This window comes from Gadus morhua, chromosome 21 (genome assembly GCF_902167405.1).
Source record: "Gadus morhua chromosome 21, gadMor3.0, whole genome shotgun sequence".
NCBI classification, from domain to species: Eukaryota; Metazoa; Chordata; class Actinopteri; order Gadiformes; family Gadidae; genus Gadus; species Gadus morhua.
In genome coordinates, this window is record NC_044068.1 from 12,145,022 (window position 1) to 12,170,878 (window position 25,857).

Genomic DNA, 25,857 nt, shown 5'->3' on the forward strand with positions numbered 1-25,857 from the left:
GGGGGCAGGGCTGAAAACTGGAGTCACTGGCGGCCGGGGGCAGGTGGTCGAAGGGGGACTGAGTATAGTGTGGTTAGGTAAGGAGGAAGGATTACACTGAGCACCGCTAGGAGGGGACATCCAATGATTATCAACATTACATAACAGCACAAAAAACACTACATGTTTTAACATAGCAGGAAACAAACAACCACAGCATTAATAAAAGGACATGGGCTTCTTTGAGGAAATTATAATCCTAATTGCCTCACGCACATGACTAAGAAGTTTTATAACAAACGGAATTGTTGATTAATTATGAGAGAGAGCGAGAGAAAGATTAGACTTCACAGGTCCTTTATTGAACCATTGACAGAAAATCAATCAGGGCAAATAAACAGAACGTTTAGCTATTTTCAGAGAAAGGAAGTGAGCGAGAGAGGGAGAATTAGACACACACACACCAACACACACACACACACACACGCACACACACACACACACACACACACACACACACACACACACACACACACACACACAAGCACACACAGACACACACTCACGCACACACACGCGAACACACGCACACGCACGTGGGAGGGGTGGGGTGTTCCACTGGCCAGTGGGCGGGGTGGTGCTGAATGAACAGCTCCAATAGAAAAACGCGCGCCTCGGCAAACAGTAGTATCCTCTCAGAGCTCCAAGCGCATGGAGCGACGCACCACTCTGTGAGAAACAGATCAGCCATGAGCCAGCCAAGTTCCCCATCCTCAAGATCCACGCCGAAACTCCCCCAGACCCCAACAAGTCTTTCTGACCATGAAGAGGCAAAACGTGAGGACCCTTGCCCTGATTATATGCACGTTCACCTACCTGATAGTCGGCGCGGCGATTTTCGATGTGTTGGAATCCGAAAAGGAGACGAGCACGAGGACAGAGCTGGACCAGACGAAAAGTGAACTTCTCAAGACCTACAATCTGTCCAAGGACGCCTTCGACCAGCTGGAGAGGGTGGTGCTGCAGCTGAAGCCACACAAAGCTGGGGTGCAGTGGAAATTCGCCGGGTCTTTTTACTTCGCTATCACGGTCATCACAACTATAGGTACGTTTGGTGCTTTCAACTTCTAAACAGGATTGCTTAAACTCCCCCTAAACCCCGCGTAATGAAATGCCCAATGTGAATCGATGGCGTTGTAAATATTAATATATTTAACAGCTTGAATTAAACCCTTCAGTTAAACCCTGATTCGATTTGCATGCATGAATCGTCATGCCCAACACAATGTTGACGATCTTTTCAGGGATAGCTGGAATAAATGATTACTTTTCGCCTAAACTCATTCAGCTGAACAGCGCTGGCCCGCGGCTGAGGCTGGTGCGTAATAACGTCCCGTTATAATTGTCTGCCTTGCATTCATGAGGATGATATGTATAACATTGATCATATGTTCCTCTGTGTTCACGGCCTGGCATTAGGGCAACTGGTGTCAATGTTGCAAGCATTGCTTACACAAATTGGACATAGTGTCTCCATGTCCATTCAGTTTTGTAACTTCCCCTCACTTTGCTTACGTTGGTGTCTGCAGACATTTTACGCGGCATTGTTGACAAGAGCAAGCCACTGCAACACAGCATGCAGGATTCATCCACATGTTTATATACTCGCGTATTTGTAACTAAAATGTATTTAGATAGACCATTATGTTATATGGAATTTGTAAATTATATATGTTGCGTTATAGTACCTCTGTTAGCCAAGGACATCTCTGGGGGGCGGGGGTTAAACTATGGGGAAACGGAATCTCTGACTCGGGTCAAAGAGAGCGTATATTTTATATAACCTTCACCTTGTATAATGTTAATATCGTATGTATGATTCCCTTGACATCATATCATTGAATATTAAGTGTACATCAATTTACCATCAATGAACATTAGTTGATGCAGTAATAATTAAGCATTATTATACAGCATCAGCAGAGGGGTTAGGGTTAGTGTTGGCGTTGGTGGATAAGGGTCAGGATTAGGGTGAAACCTAACCCTACTAAATAATTGATACATAAATACCTAAGTTAACATGAGCACCATTAGTAAACATGAACCCCATAAGTAAATAATTACTAGGCCATTAGCTAACAGTTAACACATTAGTTATCATATCACTTTATAGCATACAATTTTACATACTTAAATAATATATATCATTTGACTTGCTATCCAATCGTTATATCATTTGTATGCAGCAGTGGTTCTCCAGTGTAGCCTCAGGTACCACATGTGTCATTAGTCATTAAGTCACCACCCAGAAATAAAATAATGATTCACCAATATTGCAGTCATCAACAATGCCTTCATGTACTGTTATAACACTAGCAAACAAGGAGCTGCAACAATTGTGGCTCAACTCAAAAGATAGTAAGCGATCGAAACATCAATTCAAATTGAAACATTAGTTAAATCATGGGCTTCTTTCTAAAGATTAAGGTTTGGTATATAATATGCAACCCACTCAATATGCCCTAGGTCACCATCCACTAGCTGAGAATCACTGATTTATGTAACCTTCACCGTTTATCATATATATATATATGATATGAACCATTCTCCTTATCACATTATGTTAAACCATATTGTATATCATATCCTATTATATTGTAAATCATCATATATCTTAATTGTATAATATTAGACCAAATAGTTTATCATTTCATTTTATATCATATTGTATACCATGTCATGTTCCATATTATTTTATATCATACAAGTTTATATCATACACATAATTGTAGATCATATCAGATCATGTTATATCATATACCAGTGGACATGTTATGATATGATATGGTGCCATATCCCATCCGCTTGTGTCAGGGCGGATAATGGACATGGGGAACATGGCTCAGGCCAATTACCTCCCCCTAACACCCTGTTTGTATATGTATCCCCCTCATCCCCACCCATCGCCCACCTGCTGCACACACACATACACACACACACACACACACACACACACACACACACACACACACACACACACACACACACACACACACAGTGGTGACCATGGGATGACCGCAGGCTCCTTATACCGGGCCTGACCTGCCTCTGAAACCCTATCACACGTTCACTACTAATTGCACACTAAGCTAACCCCGGTGTCCATAACAGCGGGCTGTAATTGTAAGCCTGGTGGACCATCCACGGACACGGTGATTAGCTTATCACTCCGCCATCAAGTATTGATGACAGCACCGGCACCCCGCTGGTCCATTGACCTCCCTGCCATCCCAAGCCACACCGTACACTGCCCTCTGCACTGAGCAGAGCCGGGGGTTACTACTCTGAACATCACATCACACGCCTAGGAGCTACCGCAGGTGCTTACCCAGTACGCTCCCGAACCCAGGGAACAACATACACAAAGATGTATTCCAACAGATCAAAAACAACTGTACCCAGTGGTGGTTTTTCAATCGATCTCCAGAAAATGATTACACAGAATGTTTGTTTTGTTGAATTATGAAGAACAAACATGTTGATGCAATCTTTTGAAAGAAACACTACAGTATCTGTGACAGTAAGAGCTTTGGTGTCTTCCCATACACACAATCACCAGACCGCACACTCAGAAGTATGCCATGTCGCCAGCGGGTTGGTGTTTTTTCGATATTACAATTCAGAATAATAAGCCATTGTAGCTCGCTCCTTGAAATGTCTGTGTATTTCCATATAGAAGGAGCCTACGTTAAACCTGTATTGTCGTGGAAGTGGAACCCATCCTCCCCACACACACACACACAAACCCCAAGCCCACCCGTATTTTTGATCACGTCCTCTGTGAACAAATCACAACTAGAGAAGTCTGACGTTGTTTAAGAAATCCAGTGAATGGAGGCCACTCTTTCCCCTGATACAACAACATCATTAGGCCGAAGAATACTCCCATTATATTGGAGCACGATAACAGGCCCTCATCATCCTAACGCTGGAACCTTCTTCCATGAATTAATCCAACGAAACGGTCCGACGCCCAAAGAAAGAAAACTCTAAAATAATCACAGAAATGATGATAGCAAAACTGCCACTGTTCCATTTTATGTTTCTGTTGTTTATACTTTGGCTTTACGAAAACAGCCAATTTCTCCTTTCCATTTGACAGAGTTTTGACTGTAATTTCTCTTTAATACCACATGTTTACATCTATCTTTTACCCTATCTGACAGCTATTTGAGAAGCTTCTTCCAATTGTATGTGGGGATAGGAGGGAATGTATTGTGGGAACGAGAATACAAAATGCATTAGGTTTAACCTTTTGAGCTTTTGTATATAACATGTATTAGAGTTGCACTCTCACACAAATCACACACACACAAGCACACACAAACACACACACACACATGCATAACCACACACACACGCACACACACACGCACACACACACACACACACACGCACACACACACACACATACTTACACGTACACACACACTGCATTCACACAAATACACAAACCCACACAGTCTCATCAGAAGAATATCTTCTGGGTTCATTATCACTACATGAATTCCCAGAGTCAATTTGTCATGATAATGGTACATTTTAAACTCATAAAACAAACTGCTTCTGTGATCTTGTAGTCCCTGAGCATATGGCTTACTGTAAGTGAGCAACAGACTTATTCATGGGAGACAACTTGTGCTTTGATTTCTAAGACTGAGAAGCAATTGCCTTATGAAAGTGTTTTTGTGTTCCCCGGATTTATTTTGGTGTTTTGGTTTTCATTTGGTGGTAGTCTGTTAAAAAATAAAAGCTACGCAACATTGTTGATGTGTTGTGTGACTACAACACGTTGGGGTGTCTGAAGGCTAACGTGTACAAAAGGAAGAGATAACATGACCAGTGTCAGGTGTGACTGTGGGCTCCTTCAAGGGCGTAGAGAGTTCAGTCTGTCACAGAGACAGGTCTCCAAGTTTTTCCACCTTAAATATGAGTGATGGAGGGTTCAGGGACCTTATGGCCTTTTTGTTTTTCTGCGTCACATTTATAGTTCGATTGCATGTTTTCTTTTCCCTTGACATTTATAATTGTTGTTCTGAATCAGGACCCGCGTCCTTTGGCCTTGCTCCTCGTTAAGCTATCGAGGCTCACCTGTGTAGCCACCCAGCCGAGTGGAAAAGGTTCCGACAAGGAGTTCTCCGTTAGTCTGTTGGAGTTTGAGCATAAACGACGTCGGGCATTTCTTTGTTTTCAAGACCTGTGTGTGTTTTCTTTGTTGTTAGCTGTCCCCCCCCCCCCCCCCCCCCCCCCCCCCCCCCCCCCCCCCCCCCCCCCCCCCCCCCCCCCCCCCCCCATTTGTTTTGTTTTGTTGATTCCCCCCCTCCCCTTCCCCGTCCACTGCGATCATATTACGTTCACGTTGGACGTGAGGTTGCTTTGCAGCCGTCTGGTTCTTATTTGATCTCAGCCCGGTTGTTGGGACAAGAGGTGGTCCCCTCGTGATCTGCCTGGATTTGAAACACCCCCATACTGAACATTAGACTGGCTCTATTGAAATGTGACTCCAGAAGCTACTACTATCCAAACCGCAACACTGCCCCTCCACTATGCAAAGCAGGCTTTCCTCATCACAAGCAAATAGATTGATGGTTTCCATTGGGGAATGGATGGGTGTTGGGCAGCCATAGACAGTTTGCAAATGATGGTGATTAAAACTATTTGCAATTGGAAAACAATATCAAGCTGTCAAAGTGTCACTTGAATAGTAAGTATTGCAGCTTTTTTGGTTCATGGTCATAGTATTCTCTCAGCAATAACTTCTCTTTCATTTGATCATAGGAAAAACATGATCCTAAGTAGTGTGTGCAAATACTTACGTGTGTGTTTGTGTGTATGTGTGTGTGGGTGTGTGTGTGTGTGTGTGCGAGCATTTAAAAATAGACTGGGGGGACATTGCACAATGCAAGCGTCCCCCCTGACTTGTCGTTACGTAAAACAAGCCCAAGCGTATTACCTTCCATGAGTGTGTATTGTTTGTTGTGTGTTGTGTTGTGTGTTGTGTTGTGTTGTGTGTTGCGGCGGGCGCCGCGAACCGAACCGTGGAGATGAAATGTGACAGGGGCCGAAGATACATACCGAAATACAGTGAAGTAATACAATGGTAGGGTGTAGCATTGTCCTTGGTCCCAATGCGTTTGTGTGATACAGCGGGTGTGTGTATGTGTGTGTGTGTGTTTTTGTTTGTCTGTTTGTTTGTGTGTGAGGGTGTGTATGTGTTTGTGTGTGTGAGTGTGTGTGAGTGAGTGTGTATGTTTGTGTGTGTGTGTTTGTGTGTGTGTGTGTGTGTGTGTGTGTCTGTGTGTGTGTGTGTGTAAATGTTTGTGAGTGTGCGTTTGTGTGTGAGAGTGTCTGTGTGTGTGTGTGTATGTTTGTGTGTTGTGTGTGTGTGTGTGTGTGTGTGTGTGTGTGTGTGTGTGTGTATGTGTGTGTGTGTGTGTGTGTGAGAGAGTGTCTGTGTGTGTGTGTGTGTGTGTGTGTGTGTGTGTGTGTGTGTGTGTGTGTGTGTGTGAGAGAGTGTCTGTGTGTGTGTGTGTGTGTGTGTGTGTGTGTGTGTGTGTGTGTGTGTGTGTGTGTGGTTGGTGTTGTTGTGTGTAAGTCAAATCAGGGCAGTGAGTTGAGTTCCAGAGTTGAATTCTCCCTGAAGTGACTGGAAAGATGAGAAAGCGTGTAATCATTGGCCTTCTTTTTTTTTTCATCAACACTTGATACATGATTTTCTGAAAAGTAGTAAGTCATATTCCCAGTGACGTCAGCCGCCAGTACACTCTCCTTTGAATTTACAAAGAGCTCTGAGTGCCACAGCACAGCAGAACACCATCTAGCTTTCTCACAAGAATCCTTTATTAAAGATACGGTTTATTTTTCCATTGGTTTCATTCCCTCGCTTATACTTTATCGCTTTGCCTCACGCGCCCCCGAAAGTTTATCGCACAGCCTAAAGCGCAGAGATTACCGGATGGTTGCGTGTGTGTGCAATTTTCTTTTCGAGTCCACGTGTTTCCCTACCATGTCATACTCCCAGTACAGCTTACAAAATAAAGGTGGATATTTCATCATCTGAAAGGCAATCACAGCGTGGATCCATCCAGCTCAGGAGCCTCTTACCCTCAGACTCAACCCTCGCTTCGCCCAAGCAGTCAGGGGCTACGGGTGAGATTGGAGAAACCGGAGAAAGAAAACAAACAGTCCAACCAGCTTTGATTAGCATCTGTCGCGTTTGTTGATGTACATCATCGTGGGGTGTGGTTGGGGGGGGGGGGGGGGATTGGTGGGAGTACCATGTGGGGCTTGTTGATAGAAGGGACTAGCTTTCGGGTTCACATGGCCGGGGGCAATGTTTACCTTTTGCTGCCCGTCCTCTGCGCTGTGAACGTCTGCCTTTTGCATGGAAACTTGCGTGCTTGCCTTGCCTGAGACTCGCCGCCAAGCAAAAACACAACTTGTTGTATTTAGTAGACATAATAATCTGGCAAGGTCCGAGGCTGGAGAGGAACCAAATCAAATACTACTCAGCGGTATGCTTTCTCTTCTCTATCTCCACATTTATATTGAGCCGGATTCCAGGATATAAACATTGACATTGTATAGCATAAACCCCTATGGCCTGACAAACAAAATCACAGTGTCCCACTTGTGCATATGTATATTGCTCCCAAGAAAAGAGGACGAATCAGTTTCCCCCAAAAGATTCTCCAGTCTAGTGTGTGTGTGTGTGTGTGTGTGTGTGTGTGGTGTGTGTGTCTGTGGTGTGTGTGTGTGTGTGTGTGTGGTGTGTGTGTGTGTGTGTGTGTGTGTGTGTGTCTGTGTGTGTGTGTGTGTGTGTGTGTGTGTGTGTGTGTGTGTGTGTGTGTGTGCTGGAACAGTGGAGGAGGAGCCTGTATGGAGCCCAGGGGGTTCTAGCGAGAGCTGGACAGGTAAAGCCTTTTGATTAATGTCCTAATCCTCCCACGCTGGATATTTGAGATTAACTGAGTCGTGTCACAGTCCTTTGGAAACAAGATATGACTATGAATCCAAACAACAGCACAGCTGTGCTTGGATGAAACATTGTACGTTTCCACAATCATATTAAGGCACTGCACATACATCTATTTGAATCAGTAATAAAAACAACACACTGAATACGAAAGTCTTGGCAGGGATTACATAACATTGCACCAGTCGGATGTTTACGCGTGCTTTGGAGCCTATGGAATCAGTGCTTTCTGCCAGAGAATAAGACAGCCGTCCCAGTCAGATCCAGAACAGGACCCAGCCTTTCCTCCCCTATCGTGTCGGGAAGTAAACAAGTGATGCCGATATCCATGGCGACGGACAGGAGGACCGGGGAAGCAGTGGGCTGTATCGTCCCGGGGCCCGTCTGGAGGAGGGGGCAGACAGCTTGTAAAACCGTCACGGGGAGTGCTGTCTCTGGGATGAAAGCGGGGGGTCCGGTGGAACGGTCGGGCTCATCCTCATGACCTGAAAAGGAAAGGTATTGTCTGTACCTTTTTCCAGCTAGTCGTATAGGAGCGAGGTTTCCTAGAAGCCGCCAGAGGAACGAGAGCGATAGTGGATCAGTGTTACTTCAAATTAAGATTTAACAGGCGTTTTTTTGAACGATTCTCCGACTCCGCTTTTGGAATACTGCAGATCCGGGTCTTTTTGTGTGATTTCATTGACGGACAAACAATGCACAACAGCACTCACATGAGCCTGGTGTTTGATTAAATATTACTTTGTGAAGACGTTTTCCCTCTAGGGGTAAATGCATGTCCACCTTTATAAATGTATGCATCATCTTAAGTGGCTGTATGGCTATGTGGGTTAATGCATGTCCACTGCACGACGTGTTGAGAGCTCAGCCACCACCCCTGGGTTGATCCGCTCAGCGATACAGTGTGACACAGACTAATGGGCCGTGGGTCAAACAGCACTTTTCCAAAACAAGGACAAAGAGAGACACTTTGGAATGACACAGATCCATGACACTTGCATCTCCTGAAACACCAAACAAGTTATAGAGAGTGTGATAAAATGTAGCAATAAACACCAGTCTGCATCGCTAGATCAGCGAACCGCTCAAAACCCAAAAAGGATAAATGGCAGCCGCGCAACAGACTCAGATACTGTTCTCTGCCAACATGTCAATGGGGTTCAGCAAGGATTCTGCTGCGTGCTGATTGGCTGTGTATTGAGATGCCAGCGGGCTTTGTTACATGTGCCTGGCCATAGCATGGAGATTGTGTGACCTTTGCCTGAATATCTCTCTCTCTCTCTCTCTCTCTCTCTCTCTCTCTTCTCTCTCTCTCTCTCTCTCTCTCTCCCTCTCCTCTCTCCCTCTCTCCCTCTCTCTCCTCTCTCTCTCTCTCTCTCTCTCTCTTACTCTCTCTCTCTCTCTCTCTCTCTCTCTCTCTCCTCTCTCTCTCTCTCTCTCTCTCTCTCTTCCCCTCTCTCTCCTGTGCACACACTGACAGATTTTGTGAATTATACAACATGGCAACAGTTGGATGGTTATGCATATAGAATGTGGATATTCATCAGCAACAAAAAGAGACAATATTGTTTCAACATCTTTCATCTGCTAATCCCCCAGCCCATGCCTCCCAAAGTGCACGCTGTCCTGTATGTGTGTGTGTTTGTCTGTGTACGCAGGTGCATGTGCGAAAGAGATAGAGCCTGCAAGTCTGGATTTGTGCATGATAGAGTGTTTGTGTGGATGTGAAGTGCGAACATACACATACAGACACACACACATCCACACACACCCACACACTAACACACCCACAACACGCCCACACCAAACACATCTGAGCATAGAGGGGTGACGAGCCAGCGCTGGTGTGTGTTTACGCTACGCTCTGATCCATGGCTTTCATCAGCGGCCCTTTCCATAACAAACCATGGAGAATTTTCCCCTTCTAATTCACGGGGGCCTTCGACAGCATCGCACCGCTTAAGGTTCCAGCTCTCCCAGACGTGCAACACGCACGGCCCAGTGCTCATGCTAGCCATCACCCAGGGCCACCGGCATTCGTTCCCAGGCATTATTCGCCCCGACTAGGTCCAAACGTATGCGCGTTGCCTGGGGGCCCCGCGGCCTCGTTTGTGTCGCCTCTCGCGTCTAGCCGTGCTCCATCTCTCCCAGAAGCCGACCAATATGAAGTGGACTGTCTCACACACACACACACACACACATACATACTACCCCTACGACGATGACCACTTCCTCCATAACCACCGTCCCTGAGGCAGACGGGAGCTGGAGCTCTCGAAGGCTCGACTCAATGTATATTCTTACAGAGAAGAGCCCGTTCCAAGGCACCACCCCAGGCTTGATAACGTCAACCTCCCCACCCCCCATTCCCCCATACACCATACACAAGAAAAGACAAGGAAGGAAATGAGGAAAATGAGAACAAGTTCGCTGTTGGGCCCTATATTCTCTCTCTGCAGGCTGTTAAGTAATTCTGACACCAGAGCTAGCAGAAGTGATGCATCTGCTTGCCTCTCACACCCCGAATGTGTGAGGGTGGGATAAAAAAACTATAAAAAAAACACTGGCTGAGCATTAATAGTTGTTCATGGCGCTACACACACAACAGCAAACTGCAGCGGCTAATTGGTGATGATGAGACTGGTACACGAGATTTTAGGTTATTCTTGTTTGGCTTCTGTGAGAATTACAGTGGGTAAAAAAAGCATTTGAGAGTCATCCCCTTCTGTTATTCGTGTAGAGATCTCTTTGAATGAATCAGTTGTTCTCAGCAGACACCAAATTGGGAAGAAAAAGTCCCAGGAGTGGCGTATGTGTCAGCCTATTTTAAAGTATGACTATATCATTTGGAGAAACGAGCACACAACTAAACAAAAGGTTCTCAGTACAGGCTTCTACCGTTAGCATCCGACCCGTACGCCAACCAAAAATGTGTTATCTTCTCTAAAGCGCTAAACCTTTTATTCAAAGGGTTGGGATGGGATTATTCAAAGAATATGTGGAATATATACAAAAATGACAACTCCCTGGTGTGGCTGGGTTTGCTAGGAAGGGCTGAGAGGGAAGTTAATGAAACGAAGGCTGCATCCATCCAGTCTATGTCCTGTCTGTCTCTGTCTGCCATATGGCCGGCCTCAGGCACTGGACGCACTCCCTCATCAAGGTGAGAAGGAGACGCGAGGCGCAGTCTCCTTCATTTCTTTGGCCACACTCTCACAGACACGGACACTTTCTCTCACACACACACATGCACATAGACACATGCGCATACATACACAAACATAGACACTTACATGCAGGCATGTACACAGACACAAATGCACGAACCCTCATACGCATGCAGACATGCACGCACACGCACACACACACACCCACACACACGCAAACACACAAGTATCAAGTGAAAAATGTATTAGAATCTGTGCTGTAAACTGTATATTTGTGTTTATAGATTTCCTTTTTGCTAAGAGCATGGTTCTTAAGGATAAGACACCACAGAGACTTTCCACATGCACTGTTAAATCTGTCACTTCCTGCAAATCCCAGAGAGAATCACTTTTATTCAAAATATCACTGTCTCACCCATCTTCCCCACTTACCGACTTGAAAAGAGCCCTAAAAAAACTCAACAATCCGGGTTGTTTGAGCCGCGAGGAAATGGGTTTCATTCCTCACACACACTCGATTCCAATCCTCTTGATAGAGGTGACAGCTGCACTGAGAGAGACAGAGGTCTAACCGTCACTGAAATCTGATCGGTTGTTGTTTGCACTCTCAATTAAGTGGATATTGTGTCATGTGTGATACGCTTTGATTAGGAAGCGGGTTGAAATGTATCATTTGTTCGATTTTAATGCTGTTTTACTGTTTTTCCTTTCAGTTTATGTTTTCTTCCTATCACAGAGGCAACGGTGAAAGCACATCCCATAGAGCAGCTATTGACCACAGCATTGTGTATTTGAGATTAAAACCGGATCGGAGTCTTCCCCCCCCCCCCCCCCCCCCACCCCCCCCCCCCCCCCCCCCCCCCCCCCCCCCCCCCCCCCCCACCCACCACCACCACCACCACACCACCACCACCACCTCCCCACCACCACCACCACCACCTCCTCCACCACACACCATTGTTTCCACCCGCACGCCTCTCTCACTACGAGGTCTCCCGTGTGTTTGTTCAGCGATAAATAAGCTCGGCCAACTGTAATACAATACAGTTAGTAGTACAGTTAACCGCAAGAAAACAAAGAGAGGTGGACTGGTGGAGGAGAGCCGAGGCCAGATGGATCCAGTCTGAGGTTCAGATGACACCTAAGTGAGATCCATTACCTGCTTTAATTGCATCGGGGGGCCGCAGGTTGCTGTGCCAGGTGCCTGATAATGAGGCCCCTGGCACCACGTGACCTCCACCCCCCCCTCTGACATGTGATAGGTTGCCGACCCTGGCGACCGGCCAATCAGAGCGTGGGGTGCAGCCCAAAAAACCTTTGGAGGCCAACGCATACACAATACATACTGTAGGTACACGTGTAAGTACACACGCGTAATGCGGACACACACGCATACTGTACACACAGAGACAAACATATAGACACACACACAACATACCCTCTCACTCATTTCCATTTGAAACTCAACCCTAGTGCATACATCGAGTGTATGCAAATGTGTTTTTCGTCTGTGTGTGCATGTGTGTGTGTGTGTGTGTGTGTGTGTTTGTGTGGGCATTGTCATTTTTGCGCGTGTGTGCAAGCATGTGTTATTCATGGGTGTATCTGCCAATCCACTGTCTAAGTCCTTCAGTGTGCTCCTGTTGGCTGCTGCTGCTGCTGCTGCTTCTGCTGCATATGTGTCAGTTCAGGAGAACGAGCATCTGTTTCTCGAGCACAGCGTGCTGGCCGGGCCGGCGCGGGGCCGGGCCAGCACAGGGGCCGGCGTGCAGCGAGTCCGTCAGGCGGGAGTCAGGTGGCGGCCGGCCCGAGCCCGCGGCGCCTGCATGCGATTTGGCAGCGGAGGCGAAGGGAACATAATCGCTCTGCATTAAACATAACGAGACGGATAGATAAAGAGGAGAGCGGGAGAGAGAGGTCCATGATATAGGAAAAAGGAGATAAGGCAGCAAAGGGAGAAGGGGGGGGGGGGGGGGGGGGGGGGGGTGAGTGGAGGACAGGCGGCAAGATTGACAGCAGCTATTTTTAAAAGGAGAGCTCTGGGCTGAATAAAACATCCACCGGCTGTGGCTACGCGGGTGAATTCTTGACATCCCAGAATAACATGTCCGCCCATACATTAGGCGCTCATCCACCCCAGGTCTGCAGTACGTTGTGGTTTCTAACTTCATACACAGCATATACACATATCCTGGGCAATCATGGTAGCCATTTTAAATTGAGAAGAAGAAAGCACAACATAACCAATCGTGTGCCCCAGGCAACAAAAACACAACATGCATCGATTCACTTGGATTCCTAGAATGAATGTGGACGTGTGAGTAGGTTTGATGCAATACAATGGGGAATAGCAGTTGTTGTTGTTGTTGTTTGTTGTTGTCCTCACCGTGGCCATTATCTCCTCATGCGTGTCAACTACACACCACTTGGCTGGAGCGTATCCTCTTTGTACTGGGCTCATCAGGCACGCTTCTGTCCACTCCACTGGTCTTGTACAACGGTGTGTGTGTGTGTGTGTGTGGGGGGGGGGGGGTCAGTTCATTAGCTAGTCGTATGTATGACCAGCAAGCTACCATTCAAACTAATTGATTATTGATCGTTGAGGACAGGTGTATTGTCCTTGTTGTGATTCCGTCAGTAGGTGTTCCGTGAGGCTTAAACCAATATGTAAAGTGTGATGTGTGAATTGAATAGGTTACTAGGACATACAGACAGAGAAATGATAGACAGAGACAGACAGATCTACAGACAGACAGAATGAAAGAGAGACAGACAGACAGACAAACAGACCACACACATATATATAAATATATATGCATATATATATATATATAGATATATATATATATTATATATATATATATATATATATATATATATATATATATACACATATTTACATATAGGCTGGATGAAAGCATCTGACTGAATCTGCAATTTGAATAAGTGCTTTTGAATGTCGAAATTGACCTTGTGATTAACATCCTGTTAAGTCCCATGTCTAGGTTCCGCCTTAACTCTACACTTTGGTGAACACGACACAACCTGCAAGAGCAGGATTTCTCCATCACGTTACATGACCTGCTAAAGAAACTCTGTGCTCCTACATTAGAAATGACTACAAAGAAAACACTTCCTTTCACATTAAATTAAGGATTAAGCCAGTGTCTCTTGTTCAAGGTTAGTGTTTCCTCCAGAATGCAGAGAAACATGTTTCTATTTTATTGGTTGCCGGCTTGGAGATTTGCGATCAAATCTCCAGCCTAATACATTAGAGGAGTGAATGCCCGGTGATGGTTACATAATTTTCATGAGTGGATGCCCTGGCAGCTGCATTCCATGGTTAACAGCAGCCACGTCCCACACCACCACATGCACTAGGCTGGCCTGCTGTAACAGCCCCATACACTCAGGGCGTTTGCGGAGCATTCAAGACGTTGATTCGTTTTTTTTTATGTGCATCTGATTCAACAATAGCCTTGAGGATAGCCACAAAATCCTAATGTTGTTTCTTACGTAACCTTTGCTTCTGCTCTGTTTACGTTTTCTGTGATCATCTGTCTACTCATTCGGCACCTATCACGCTCCTAACCCTCCCTAGAAGGAGAGATCCCTCTTCTGCGTTTCTTCCCTTTGTATTTGGGGAGTTTTTCCTTGCCCCTTCAGAGAGCTTAGGATTAGGGGCTGTTGTACAATATATGGGCCCGTGAAGCCCTTTGAGACTGTAGCCGCCGTACAAAGGCCTGCTATACAAATACATTGACTTGACTAATGTTTTATTTCAACGCCTGACTTCAACCTCTCAGTCTCCTTGGCGTCCTGCTCTATCCTCCCCTCCTTCCCTTGACTTCAACCCTTCTTTTATCGCTCTCTCACCTCCTTCAACTTTGACAATGCTCGCCCATGAGCGATCGGATTTAAGCCATAAATCAGGAGGATTTATCTAATTATCCTCCCCGGGAAAACTCACAGCCTTTCTGGAATGCCGCACACGTGCAACGACTGACTTCATGGAAAACTACTTCCTGCCAAGGTTTCCTCGCATATCCCCTAAAAAGGAACCTCGCCGGAGCCCGTGGGTTTAGAAATGACCCGCTTAGACACGGCTGCTTTCCTCCTGTTTATTTGTTTACAGTTGTCTTGATTCTCCTCTGCCCTGCACCGCAGGTGATACCGGGACCTCAGACGGCCGGGCCACGGCTGAAGGCCACGCATCCAGAGGCCCGTCCCGCCAGTGGGGGCGGAGAGGCGGAAAGCATAGCGTGCGGGGACATAGCCTGCGACGCATATACATCAGAGTGTATACAGTGTGTTCCTGTGAACGTGTGTGCGTGTGTGTGTCCTCTGGTCCGAGACCTGGTGGCGGATTGTTTGTGATAGGGCGGTTGATGTCACCGGCTCTCATCTGTGCGCTGGATTGGTTAGCGCAGGCTCCCAGGCCCTATTAGGGAGCGCACGGCCAGGCTAACCGAGTTAACGTCAACCTCGGGAAAAAAAACTTTTGCTTGTTGGTTTTTTTTGTTGGTGCCAATGAGCTGTCTCCTCTGGCATCGGTTTTGCCGGTGATAAATGCGGTTCCTTATCGTTTGCTCTCGCTCTCCCTCATAGGCTCATTTCTCACTCTCTTACTGCGACTTTATCTTTCCCTTCTCTTGCTCTGTCTCATGCTCTCTGGCTCTCTCACGTTGTCTCTTCCTTGTTCTCTCTCTGATTTATCCTCCTCTCTTAGTCTCATTCTGTCTCGTGCTCTCTCGCTAAGTTCTCTCTCTCTCTCTCTCTCTCTCTCTCTCTCTCTCCTCTCTCTCTCTCTCTCTCTCTCTCTCTGCTCTCTCTCTCTCTCTCTCTCCCTCCCTGGCTGTCTCATCGCAATCTCGCTCTTTCACTCTCACGTTGTCTCCCTTCGTCCTCTTGATTCCTCCTCCCCTCCGTTTCTCTCTCATGCCCTCTCGCTCTCGTTCTCTCTCATTGCTCTCTCAGTCCCGGTGGTAGTCATGGTTCACTGGCTGACCGTAGCATTCACATGTTTGACCACAGACGTCATCAAGCTAGCAGCGGGGGACAGAGCGAAGGACATTCCCACTTCTTTGGACAACAGCCATGGTTTACCCACATACACAACACGATGAGCATAGAACCCACTATCCCGGAAAATACGATCACAAGAAACTTCAAATTCAAAGTCTTTGAAAAAAGGTTTTATCTGGCTGACGGAGGGGCGGAGCCTTTTAAGCTTGTGCGGTTCAAACTGTCGACAAGAGCTGGAATTTCACAATATAAATATTATCCAATTGGCAGTGGGTAAAATACGTCACAGGATTTAATAAATCGTTTCTCTCTTTTTTTGGCGGGAGATGACAATTGAGTTTTAAAATGACATTATAAAAACATTATCCCTGCCAAAATTGAGTGAGCTCTTACCAAGAACTCATTATTTTCATTGTTTATCGACCAGGCTCTGTGCCACGATTCGACTCTGGTTTTGCAATTAAGCTGCAACAATCTCAATGATTAAGCACACCAACACAGATATATTCGTGCCACTGTAAGGGCTGCAAAAAGAAAAACACCAGACACAAGAGAAATTAATTTCGGAAAAAGAATACATATGTTTTACACTAGTTTGTGGTGAATCAGGTTGCAGTTGACTGACGGTGGATCAATGTGGGGGGCTATTGGTATGCGTTCCTGCAGCGCCCGGCATTGCATCAACCTGGGCCTATTGATTGAGGAGGCTCTGATGCGTGAATGATGGCATGTGTGTGTGTGTGTTGGGTTGGGGGGGGGCTGCCAGCCTGGCTCATTGGCATGGCCAGTATGCTGTTTCTTTCTGTGGTTCCTGGGGGGCAGCAGGTGCTGACCACCCCTCCTCCCATTGGTGTTGGTTGGGTGGAGAAGGGGGGGTTGCCTTGTGGGAGTTCTGACGTCCAAGTTTTGCCCTTCGATATCAGTGGGTTTAAATTATTAGTTTTTTTGTACACTGCAAACTCAAGGCCGGTTCACCCCAAATAACGATCAATAACACAATTGCACTTCCATTGTAACTTGAGATAAAAGTGTGCGATGACGGTGTTTACTAATCCAGAACAATATGTACAGATATCTCTTGATCTAGATGTGCTTCTTCCCAACAAATGGCTTTTTTTCTATCAATCAATAACTCATGGGCAAATGAATGAACCCACACCACAGAGAGTGTATGAAAGTGTTTGTTTTAGTCGTCATCATTGACTGGAACTGGTGTTCCGCTGATGGGTTCCTGTGTCGATGGGATCCAGGAGTCAGGAGCCAGGACTGAGGGGGCCGTGAGGGTCTGTAGTGCGGGCGGGTGTGAGGAGCAGCTGTCTGCGGGGCCTGGGCCGCGGGGCCTTGGGCTGGGGGGGCTAATTGGAGAGGAGGCATGGGGAGGCCCCGGGCCCTGTTTGACCGCCTGAGTAAACCAGCGGCGGGGTCGTGTGGAGGTTGAGGTGTTCTATGACTCACCCACTGACAGAGGAGCCCCCTCTGAGCGCCGCGCCTTCGGAACGGGGGGCCGGCGACGGATACATCCCCTCAGCGTGGGAATCGCTACGGCCGTCCCTATGACCCGCTTTTTTTCTTTTTTTGATTCATGGAACAGCAGTCATGATAACTTGAGGTTGTTTTTTCGCGGCGCACAGCTGTGACATGGAGAAAGAAAAGCAGATGGAAAGCGTAGCGCTGAGAGATACGAGAGCCTGATGCTCGCATGTGCAGCGGTTTCTCAGAATGGAGTGCTATTTATTAGTTGCGCTGCCACTGAATATTCCCACTTTTTTGGTCTCTGCTATTCCAGAGATGCGTAAAAGCTCCCCCGACGGTGACGTCCAATTAAAGGCCAAACCGGGGCCAACCTGTTAGCTGAAAGCTACGCTAACCTTACATGGTGGAATATGCTAATTTGCTATCAGACCTTTTTGGCACGTCCTTCACGCACTGCTTACACAGATGGGACGATATGTTTATAGACCGCCACGGCTTTTATACACTGTTGGCAATGCCCTCTCAACAGAGACGGAGACCTGGCTCATTTAAAACAGTGTTTGTATATGTGTATGTGACCAGCGCTGGAAACTAACAGTGTAGTTAGCGGGATTGCTCCTGCCAAATCTGTCCGCAAACATTGCTCATTTCTATTTGTTTTCTGAAGAGGCATGCGCCCCTTTGGAAACCCCGTAACAAATTAATGCTGTTTATTTATTTAGTGTGTTAATTATTTATTCATCCGGTTGGGTAATGAGAGAGAGCCCTTGGCCATACGAACTAAAGAGAAGCTTGATAATTAACGTTTAAAATTGGAATGCTACTTTTTTTTAATGAACATGGACAAAACAGAACCGGGCATGGTTATGATTGTCTTTCAAATAATTTTAAGTGGTACAATTGTATTGTGGAATCAAAGTATCACCGTGTTCAATTTCACCATCGAAGCTATGCCATTACTTCAGCTGTCTTTTAGGTGCTGCAGGGCTTTTACTTTGAAAGACGTTGTAGCTTCTGTCCAGCTGATTTAGATTTCTTTACAACATGTGGTGTTTTATAAGATTTGTATGCACACGTCATGTTGCATAACATATGCTTGCAATGGGTCATGTTTTATAACATTTATATCCAACACGTCATGTTGTATAACATTTATGCCGCAACCCCACTATGTCTTTGTGTGGGTCTGGGAATGTCGCTAGCAAATTCAACCATCCCTCTCTCTCTCTCTCTTTCTGTTTTACTCTGTATTTTGAGTAAGACCATGGATTTAAAGGCCGGCAAAACCCGCGACAATGCTAAGACACTCAGGCCCGTTTTTCACAAATGACTGCTAAATTAGCTTTTGATAGATTCAGCGCCAATTGCAGAATCCTGCCCCATCATGCCAGCTGATGTGCTCTCTGGAGTTGATAAACGTGTTCTGCCCCCACCGTCTGTTTAGCCCAGAACAAATTGTGCCAGGTAATCAATGACAATGTAATAGTGTGACTGAGAGCCACAGCCCTAACAGGGACATTATGCTAGCCTTTGATGTATTTTCAAAGCCCTGTTTCTATCTCTGCCTGATTAATCAGCATAATGAAGACGGTGGGACGCATCAGGAGCTACTTTGGAGACAGACATCACAGGGGGGGGGGGAGGGGCAGTCCGATTCGCTCACCTTTCGTACACACTCATCTTCAGACAGTGACCAGCACCCAGGGGAACAGACACAGCCCCAGCACCAATATTTCATCATAATTTGTATCGTGCGACGAGAATACATAGTGGATTTAATTTGGACCACATTGGATTCAGTTGGGGGGAGGGGGGCGGGGCGGTTAATACGACGCAGGGCTGAATAAACTCAAGCTCCTGACAGGTGAAATTAACATGAGGAGGCGATTAAAACCCTGTGAAATTATTCATGCTGCGCAATTATTGTGTAACAAGTCGTTACGTGGCCTGGGGTCAGCTCTGTGAAATAGGCCGCCTGCAGTGTGTGTGTGTGTGTGTGTGTGTGTGTGTGTGTGTGTGTGTGTGTGTGTGTGTGTGTGTGTGTGAGTGTGTGCGTGTGTGCGTGTGAGTGTGTTTTTCCTCCAATGAAACTATATCAACAGCACTTATCTGCTTTTCATGGAGATAAGGAAAGGTTTTCTCATTTTTTTTAGGATGATATCTGGACCGATCTGTGGCTCCAGGCATTGGCTGGAATCATATTGTTGTGAATTGTGATTCGATAATGAGAGGTTGTGGTGTTGCTGGGGCTGGGGGGGGGGGGGGGTGAAGGAGAGGGTGCACCTGTGTTCTGTTGACCTTTATTACACTCAATCCTCATTAGCTTATGGCTAATGGCTCTTTTAGAAAAAGGCTTTTAACGCTTATCAGAGGATATACACATATTTTCTTTCCCATGATAATTGCGGAATGAAGTTAGGACACAATTAGCCTTGGTTTGCGGTTTCTTTCTTTTGGACATATTTATCATCAGCCCTGAAAATAAATCTATCAAAAAAGGTTTGACCGAGGTTGACTTTCACTGTAGAGATTGTTGAGTAGTCAAAGTATTGTTTTTACACATTCTTTAAATCAGTGTACGAATAAGTTTCTCGGAAAAATTAGAAATTATGTTGTTGTTCTTACGGTTCTCCTGTAAGAAGCAAGCTATAGCTCTCAACAGCGTGGATAAAACAACAACACTGGTGGCGTTCCCCATGTGCTAGACGCACATACACACAGAAACACACACACGTACACACACATGCACAAACACACGCACGAAGCCACACGACGCCCTTTCACACGACGTCTCCTTCAATGCCAGAATCACGTGACCAGCACTAACGGCAGTGCTAAACGAGGAAGTAGCAGCGCTCGCCCACGACATTGCTGACACCGGCGCCTTCAGCCCCATGCGTACTGTCAGCTGTTAGCCACGAGCGCCGCGGTCGCTGACGGCTCCGCGGTCATGCCGGTCCCTGACCGTGTCGTGACAGGGGCTGGTTTCTAAGGCAGCCTGCGTCTCTCATGTTTACCTGGATCCACTGGCAGCTTGAGACAAAAGGACCCAAAATGCGAATGTCAATATTTATCCAACACATCACGAGATGGATGCAGCTGATACAGCCACTGTGGCCCCGACTGACGTAATCTCAAAGCTATTACCCAAACCTATTATCTTTATCATGGGCTGTTGTCTTTCTAGGCATCGTATGTGGTAGGCTCCGGGAAACGATGCAGATTGTTAATTCTACTGGAAAATACAACATTTAAAATGGTAATGATGGCTTTGAAAAGGATTTTCCCTCTTACGATCAAGTACCCCCCCCCCCCCCCATACACACACACACACACACACACACACACACACAAACAGACACACACGCACACATTGAGAATCTGTCTCTGCTAACATAATATTATGCAACCAAGATGCATGTCCAATACAATGGCAACACATTGAATTGTGACACATTTCTCATTAGGTTTAAATGTATTCCCTTTCACACTGGGGCAGGCTTGCAAATTTGCCTTGGATATAATGCGGCTTGGCTATTTTCTATTATATGTGAGCCATAAAGCGCATTAATATTCATAGAGCTGTGAAATAAGGAGCAGGGTAACGGCTGAGGAGGGATTTTCGCCATTTTCCAAGACAAATATGGACTGAAGTATTCTGGGTATAGTCTAGACCGTAAGGTGGTTGTTTAGCTATTCTGCATAATCACATGAAATGAGAAAATAAATAATTGATCACCTGGGAAATAGTGAGAAAGATAACATATGCAACTGATAGCCAGTTTTTGCTACAGGGCAATTAGCTTATTGTCACCCTGGCTAAGAAATCCTCACAGCCATGGCCAGCTGGGCAATGGGACTATATTATCACAGCAGCAGGAGAGGAGAAAGTAGAGAGAAAAGCATCTGAAGTAACGAGTAGAGATGAATGATTAAAGAGAGGATAAAGTCGAAGGAGTAAATGATGGCTGGTCGCCCCTTCTTTCGAGAGGTGCTCCAAGCCAAGCACATGTTTCCTGGCTGACTTGGGCTATGTATCATTTTTAAATGGTCATTAGTTTGGCGACACAATTGGCAGAGCTTGAAACAAAACCCGTCCCCAGACAGACAGATGGCCGAACCGAGCAGTGCGGTGTCAGAGAGAAATGAAATCAAGCGCGAGGGGAAAATGAAGTTGTTTTTTTTTTATTCGCCTTATCAGGGCGGCCGTATCTCTGCCGTGTTTGAAACACGACCCGCCGCGTTAGACCGTATCCGCCCATAGAGGGTTTTTCCATTTCATAACACACAGCAATAGCACCAAGGAAACTCAATTAGGAATTTAATGTTGACACTTTACCTGAAAACACACTTTGAGAGCTGCTCTAATCCCTCCACTGCAGTGTTCTGGGAACAGGGTCAACGTCACAGACCAAAGCCACACTGTATTTGGGAAGTTGCCACTGGCAAAAACTCTGAGAGAGACACTTTGTCCTTCAATAATCCACCGTTCATCTCTCCAGATCCCAGATTACATAAGCTTTCAGCAGGCTCTTTACAAGACCATGTTTGAGGCAAAATGTAAAACCCAATGACAGCCAGCTCACCCCAACGGTAGCTTAGCATGATAGGATAATGACCCATAATTCATTGTTGGAGTTTGTCTGTATTTATGGATAATTATTCTTTTGTTGCATTAAAGGAGAAGAAAGCCTCCATGTAAAGTTGTCCTGTTTGCTCATATTAATAAATACAGATGAAAGCGTGGTTGTATTTTGCTGCATAAACACTAACAGCAGTGCAGTGTGTTGGGCTCATTTTCTTCTGAGTAGGAAAAATGCAGGGAGAATAATTAGAGGCAAATGTCCTCAATGGCTCAAGCCAGCCCCACGGAGACCAAATGTCCATTAATTATTTACCATCTTTCCACCAAAGAAAGCTGTTTTTATTATAGAAATATTATGACTGTTTCTCAAACACAGAAAATATGGAAATGTGAAGGCTATGCAATTTGTCTCTACTCCTTTTTTCTTCATCATTATAGAAGCCCACACACTGGACCATGCGCAGACGTTATCCGGGTCTGTCCACTCACCTCTGTGCGTGTGCCTCTCTCTCCCCCCCCTCCCCCCCACCCCCAGGCTACGGCCATGCTGCACCCAGCACCGACGGCGGGAAGGCGTTCTGCATGGCCTACGCCCTGCTGGGCATCCCCCTCACCCTGGTCATGTTCCAGAGCCTGGGCGAGCGCATCAACACCCTGGTCCGCTACCTCCTGCACCGCCTCAAGAAGTGCATGGGCATGCGGCGCACAGAGGTGTCCATGGTCAACATGGTGATCATCGGCTTCGTGTCCTGCATGAGCACCCTGTGCGTGGGCGCCCTGGCCTTCTCGCAGTTCGAGGGCTGGAGCTTCTTCCATGCCTACTACTACTGCTTCATCACGCTCACCACCATCGGCTTCGGCGACTACGTGGCCCTGCAGAAGGACGAGGCGCTGCAGAAGAAGCCCGAGTACGTGGCCTTCAGCTTCATCTACATCCTCACGGGCCTGACGGTCATCGGGGCCTTCCTCAACCTGGTGGTGCTGCGCTTCATGACCATGAACGCCGAGGACGAGCGGCGCGACGCCGAGCAGCGGGCGCTCCTGGCCGCCGTCAACGGCCAGGCAGGCGAGCGGCTCCACTGCGTGGTGGACGGCGCCTCTTGCTCCTCCACGCCGTCCGGTTGCGCCGGGGGCAGCGGCGGGGGGGGCGGCGGCGGCGGCGGCGGCATGGGGAGCAGCAGCGGCGGGCCGGCGAGCCGGGGTCTGCGGAACATGTACGCGGAGGTGCTCCACTTCCAGTCCATGTGCTCCTGCCTGTGGTACAAGAGCAGGGAGAAGCTGCAGTACTCCATCCCTATGATCATCCCCCGGGACCTGTCCTCGTCGGACGCCTACATGGAGCAGGGCGAGGCCTTCTCAAACCCCCTGCACTCCAACGGGTGCGTGTGCAGCATGCACCAGCACTCGGGCATCAGCTCTGTGTCCACGGGGCTGCACAGCATCAACACCTACAGGGGACTCACCAAGCGCCGCAGCTCCATCTAGGAGGCCTGGAGGTCCATTGATGTCTGGCTGTGGTCCACCACGTTGAAGTCTCAGGCTGGTTTTAAAGCGCCGGGACGATGTACCAATAGATCCAGCCAGGGCTACTGGGTTTGGGGGGCGTGCTGCTTGCGAAAGCACAGCTCTGGTTATCAAAGGGACCCAGTGGATGAGATGTTTGCCTCTCTCTGGTAGCATGGAGTCAGGGCACCTGCTGCCGTACACTGCACTACAATGATGCCGCCAGACTTTTGACGATATCCGTTGGCTCATAGGCACGTACCCTTCTGTGCAACTGTGGTTACTGAGCGTGAACTGGTTGATTATCTCAACTGGTTGCTGAGAAAAGTATGTGCATTTATGGCTCAATATCTGAAGGCAGGGAATTACAAGGTTCTGCACCTGAACTAGATACAAAATAATATTCCAAAAAATATAAAGACACTACACTGTGAGACAAAATATTCACTGACAGAGGGACATATATATATATATAGTATATATAGAGCATATATATACCTTTTTTATTTGACCAATTTGTTGGTGAAATCCTTTTTTCCAAAAATCCTAATTATTATTCTCAATGATTCTACTTACAACCATGAAGTGATATTATATATATATATATATATATATATATATATATATATATATATATATATATATATATATATATATATATATATGCTACCATTTCCAAATAAATGAATCTCTAAATAGCAGCTGTGTACTATCTATCTCTTCATCTGTGTTTTAAAGATCAGTTTGAAATCAAATTATTTTAAGCTCTTTTGTTTCTCAAGAGATACAATTTGGAAATACGACGTGGACAATCATTTCAATAAAATCGGTCGGATATGGAATAAATTGACTTGGTGAAGGACATTTAAAAAAAGAGACAAGGAATTCTCAATGTTATATTTGTACAGACCTTTCCAAGGACATCTTCTGTAAATGTTTTTGTCTCTATATGAAATTGTTTGTAATTTGCGTCACTGTTTGTCATCATTTTACACAGCTACATTCAAATAGTTTAACAGAGCATGTGGCTCACTTTGTGAACTTCAGTCTTATCTTTTCACTGCTGCACTTTAAAGTTGTCGTACAACCATTAATGCATTGGAATATCAATGCAAGAGAAATTGAACACATTTTTTTCAGGTTTCTTTTGTAGATTTTATGTGTTTCATGTAACTTTTGTTGTTGTTGTTGTTATAAATGGCATGTGCCCCAAACTGAATTCTTTATCTTGTGTTTGTCCCTCTCAGTTGTCTTAACTAAATCATGAATGACCTGAGAGTTAGTACAGAAGCATACCTCAGTAATAAGAATACACCCATAATGGCACACATTTTATGCATCAGCTTTTGCTCTGGTATTTTATGAAACGGTTTTCCGTACATGAATGAAGAAAGGTGTAGAAATATGTTCAAGGGATTATTGAAGGAGAGATGATGCGGGAATATTTTTGAAAATATCTGTCCCCTTTATTTAATAGAAATGCAATACACCTCAATTAAAAACCACACCTTCAGTCATTTGATTGTTTAGTTATTAATTAATATTTTTATTCCACCTTCAGACCAAGCAATGTCTTTCTGATCAGCCATTTATAATTTTTGCTATTTGTGATAGCTGGGTTAAATAGCATATTGCTGAAGCTAACATTTGACTTCCATTTACAGACTGAAAACACAACCCAACTTAGACACTTAAACAAGTAGTTGGTTATAGCTATTTTGCAGAATTTTACCCCATTCTCCACTCTCAGAATCCTCCATCTTTCCAAAATACATTTCTTTATTGCATTCTTTTCTCCATTGCTTATATTTTCTTAAGTGGAGTAAAGTTTGCTATAGTTTTAGTAAAAGGGTTTCTAAAACTTTTTTTTTTTTTACTTAATTTGCCTATTTTTCTGCTGTTACTGATTTGGCCACCACAGACATTTATATGTTTAGCTTCAAAGCGCTTTAATGTTTTTTTGTATTTCACTGTAACCAAAGCAATATCAAACTAACATATTCAAAATACCTTTGCTCACCGAAAACTCAAATCGCATTGCATATCATTCATAACCATATTTAATTTTGTAATCAGGTATTCAAAATAAA

At 45.8% G+C, this 25,857-nt stretch overlaps 1 protein-coding gene across 1 annotated transcript; it reads left to right on the top strand.

Annotated features, from left to right (window-relative positions):
• The first annotated feature begins 652 nt into the window (after positions 1–652).
• Positions 653–24,377, top strand: kcnk3a (potassium channel, subfamily K, member 3a). Its single transcript, XM_030345899.1, has 2 exons — positions 653–1,084; positions 22,800–24,377. Exons 1-2 carry the CDS (start codon positions 802–804, stop codon positions 23,747–23,749), a joined length of 1,233 nt encoding a protein of 410 aa, XP_030201759.1. The 5' UTR covers positions 653–801; the 3' UTR covers positions 23,750–24,377.
• Positions 24,378–25,857: the final 1,480 nt, after the last annotated feature.

Coding starts and splice junctions, on each gene's coding strand:
- kcnk3a (XM_030345899.1), top strand. CDS start 802: ATGAAGAGGCAAAACGTGAGGACCCTTGCCCTGATTATATGCACGTTC. Junction 1,085..22,799: donor CACGGTCATCACAACTATAG/GTACGTTTGGTG, acceptor CCCCACCCCCAG/GCTACGGCCATGCTGCACCC.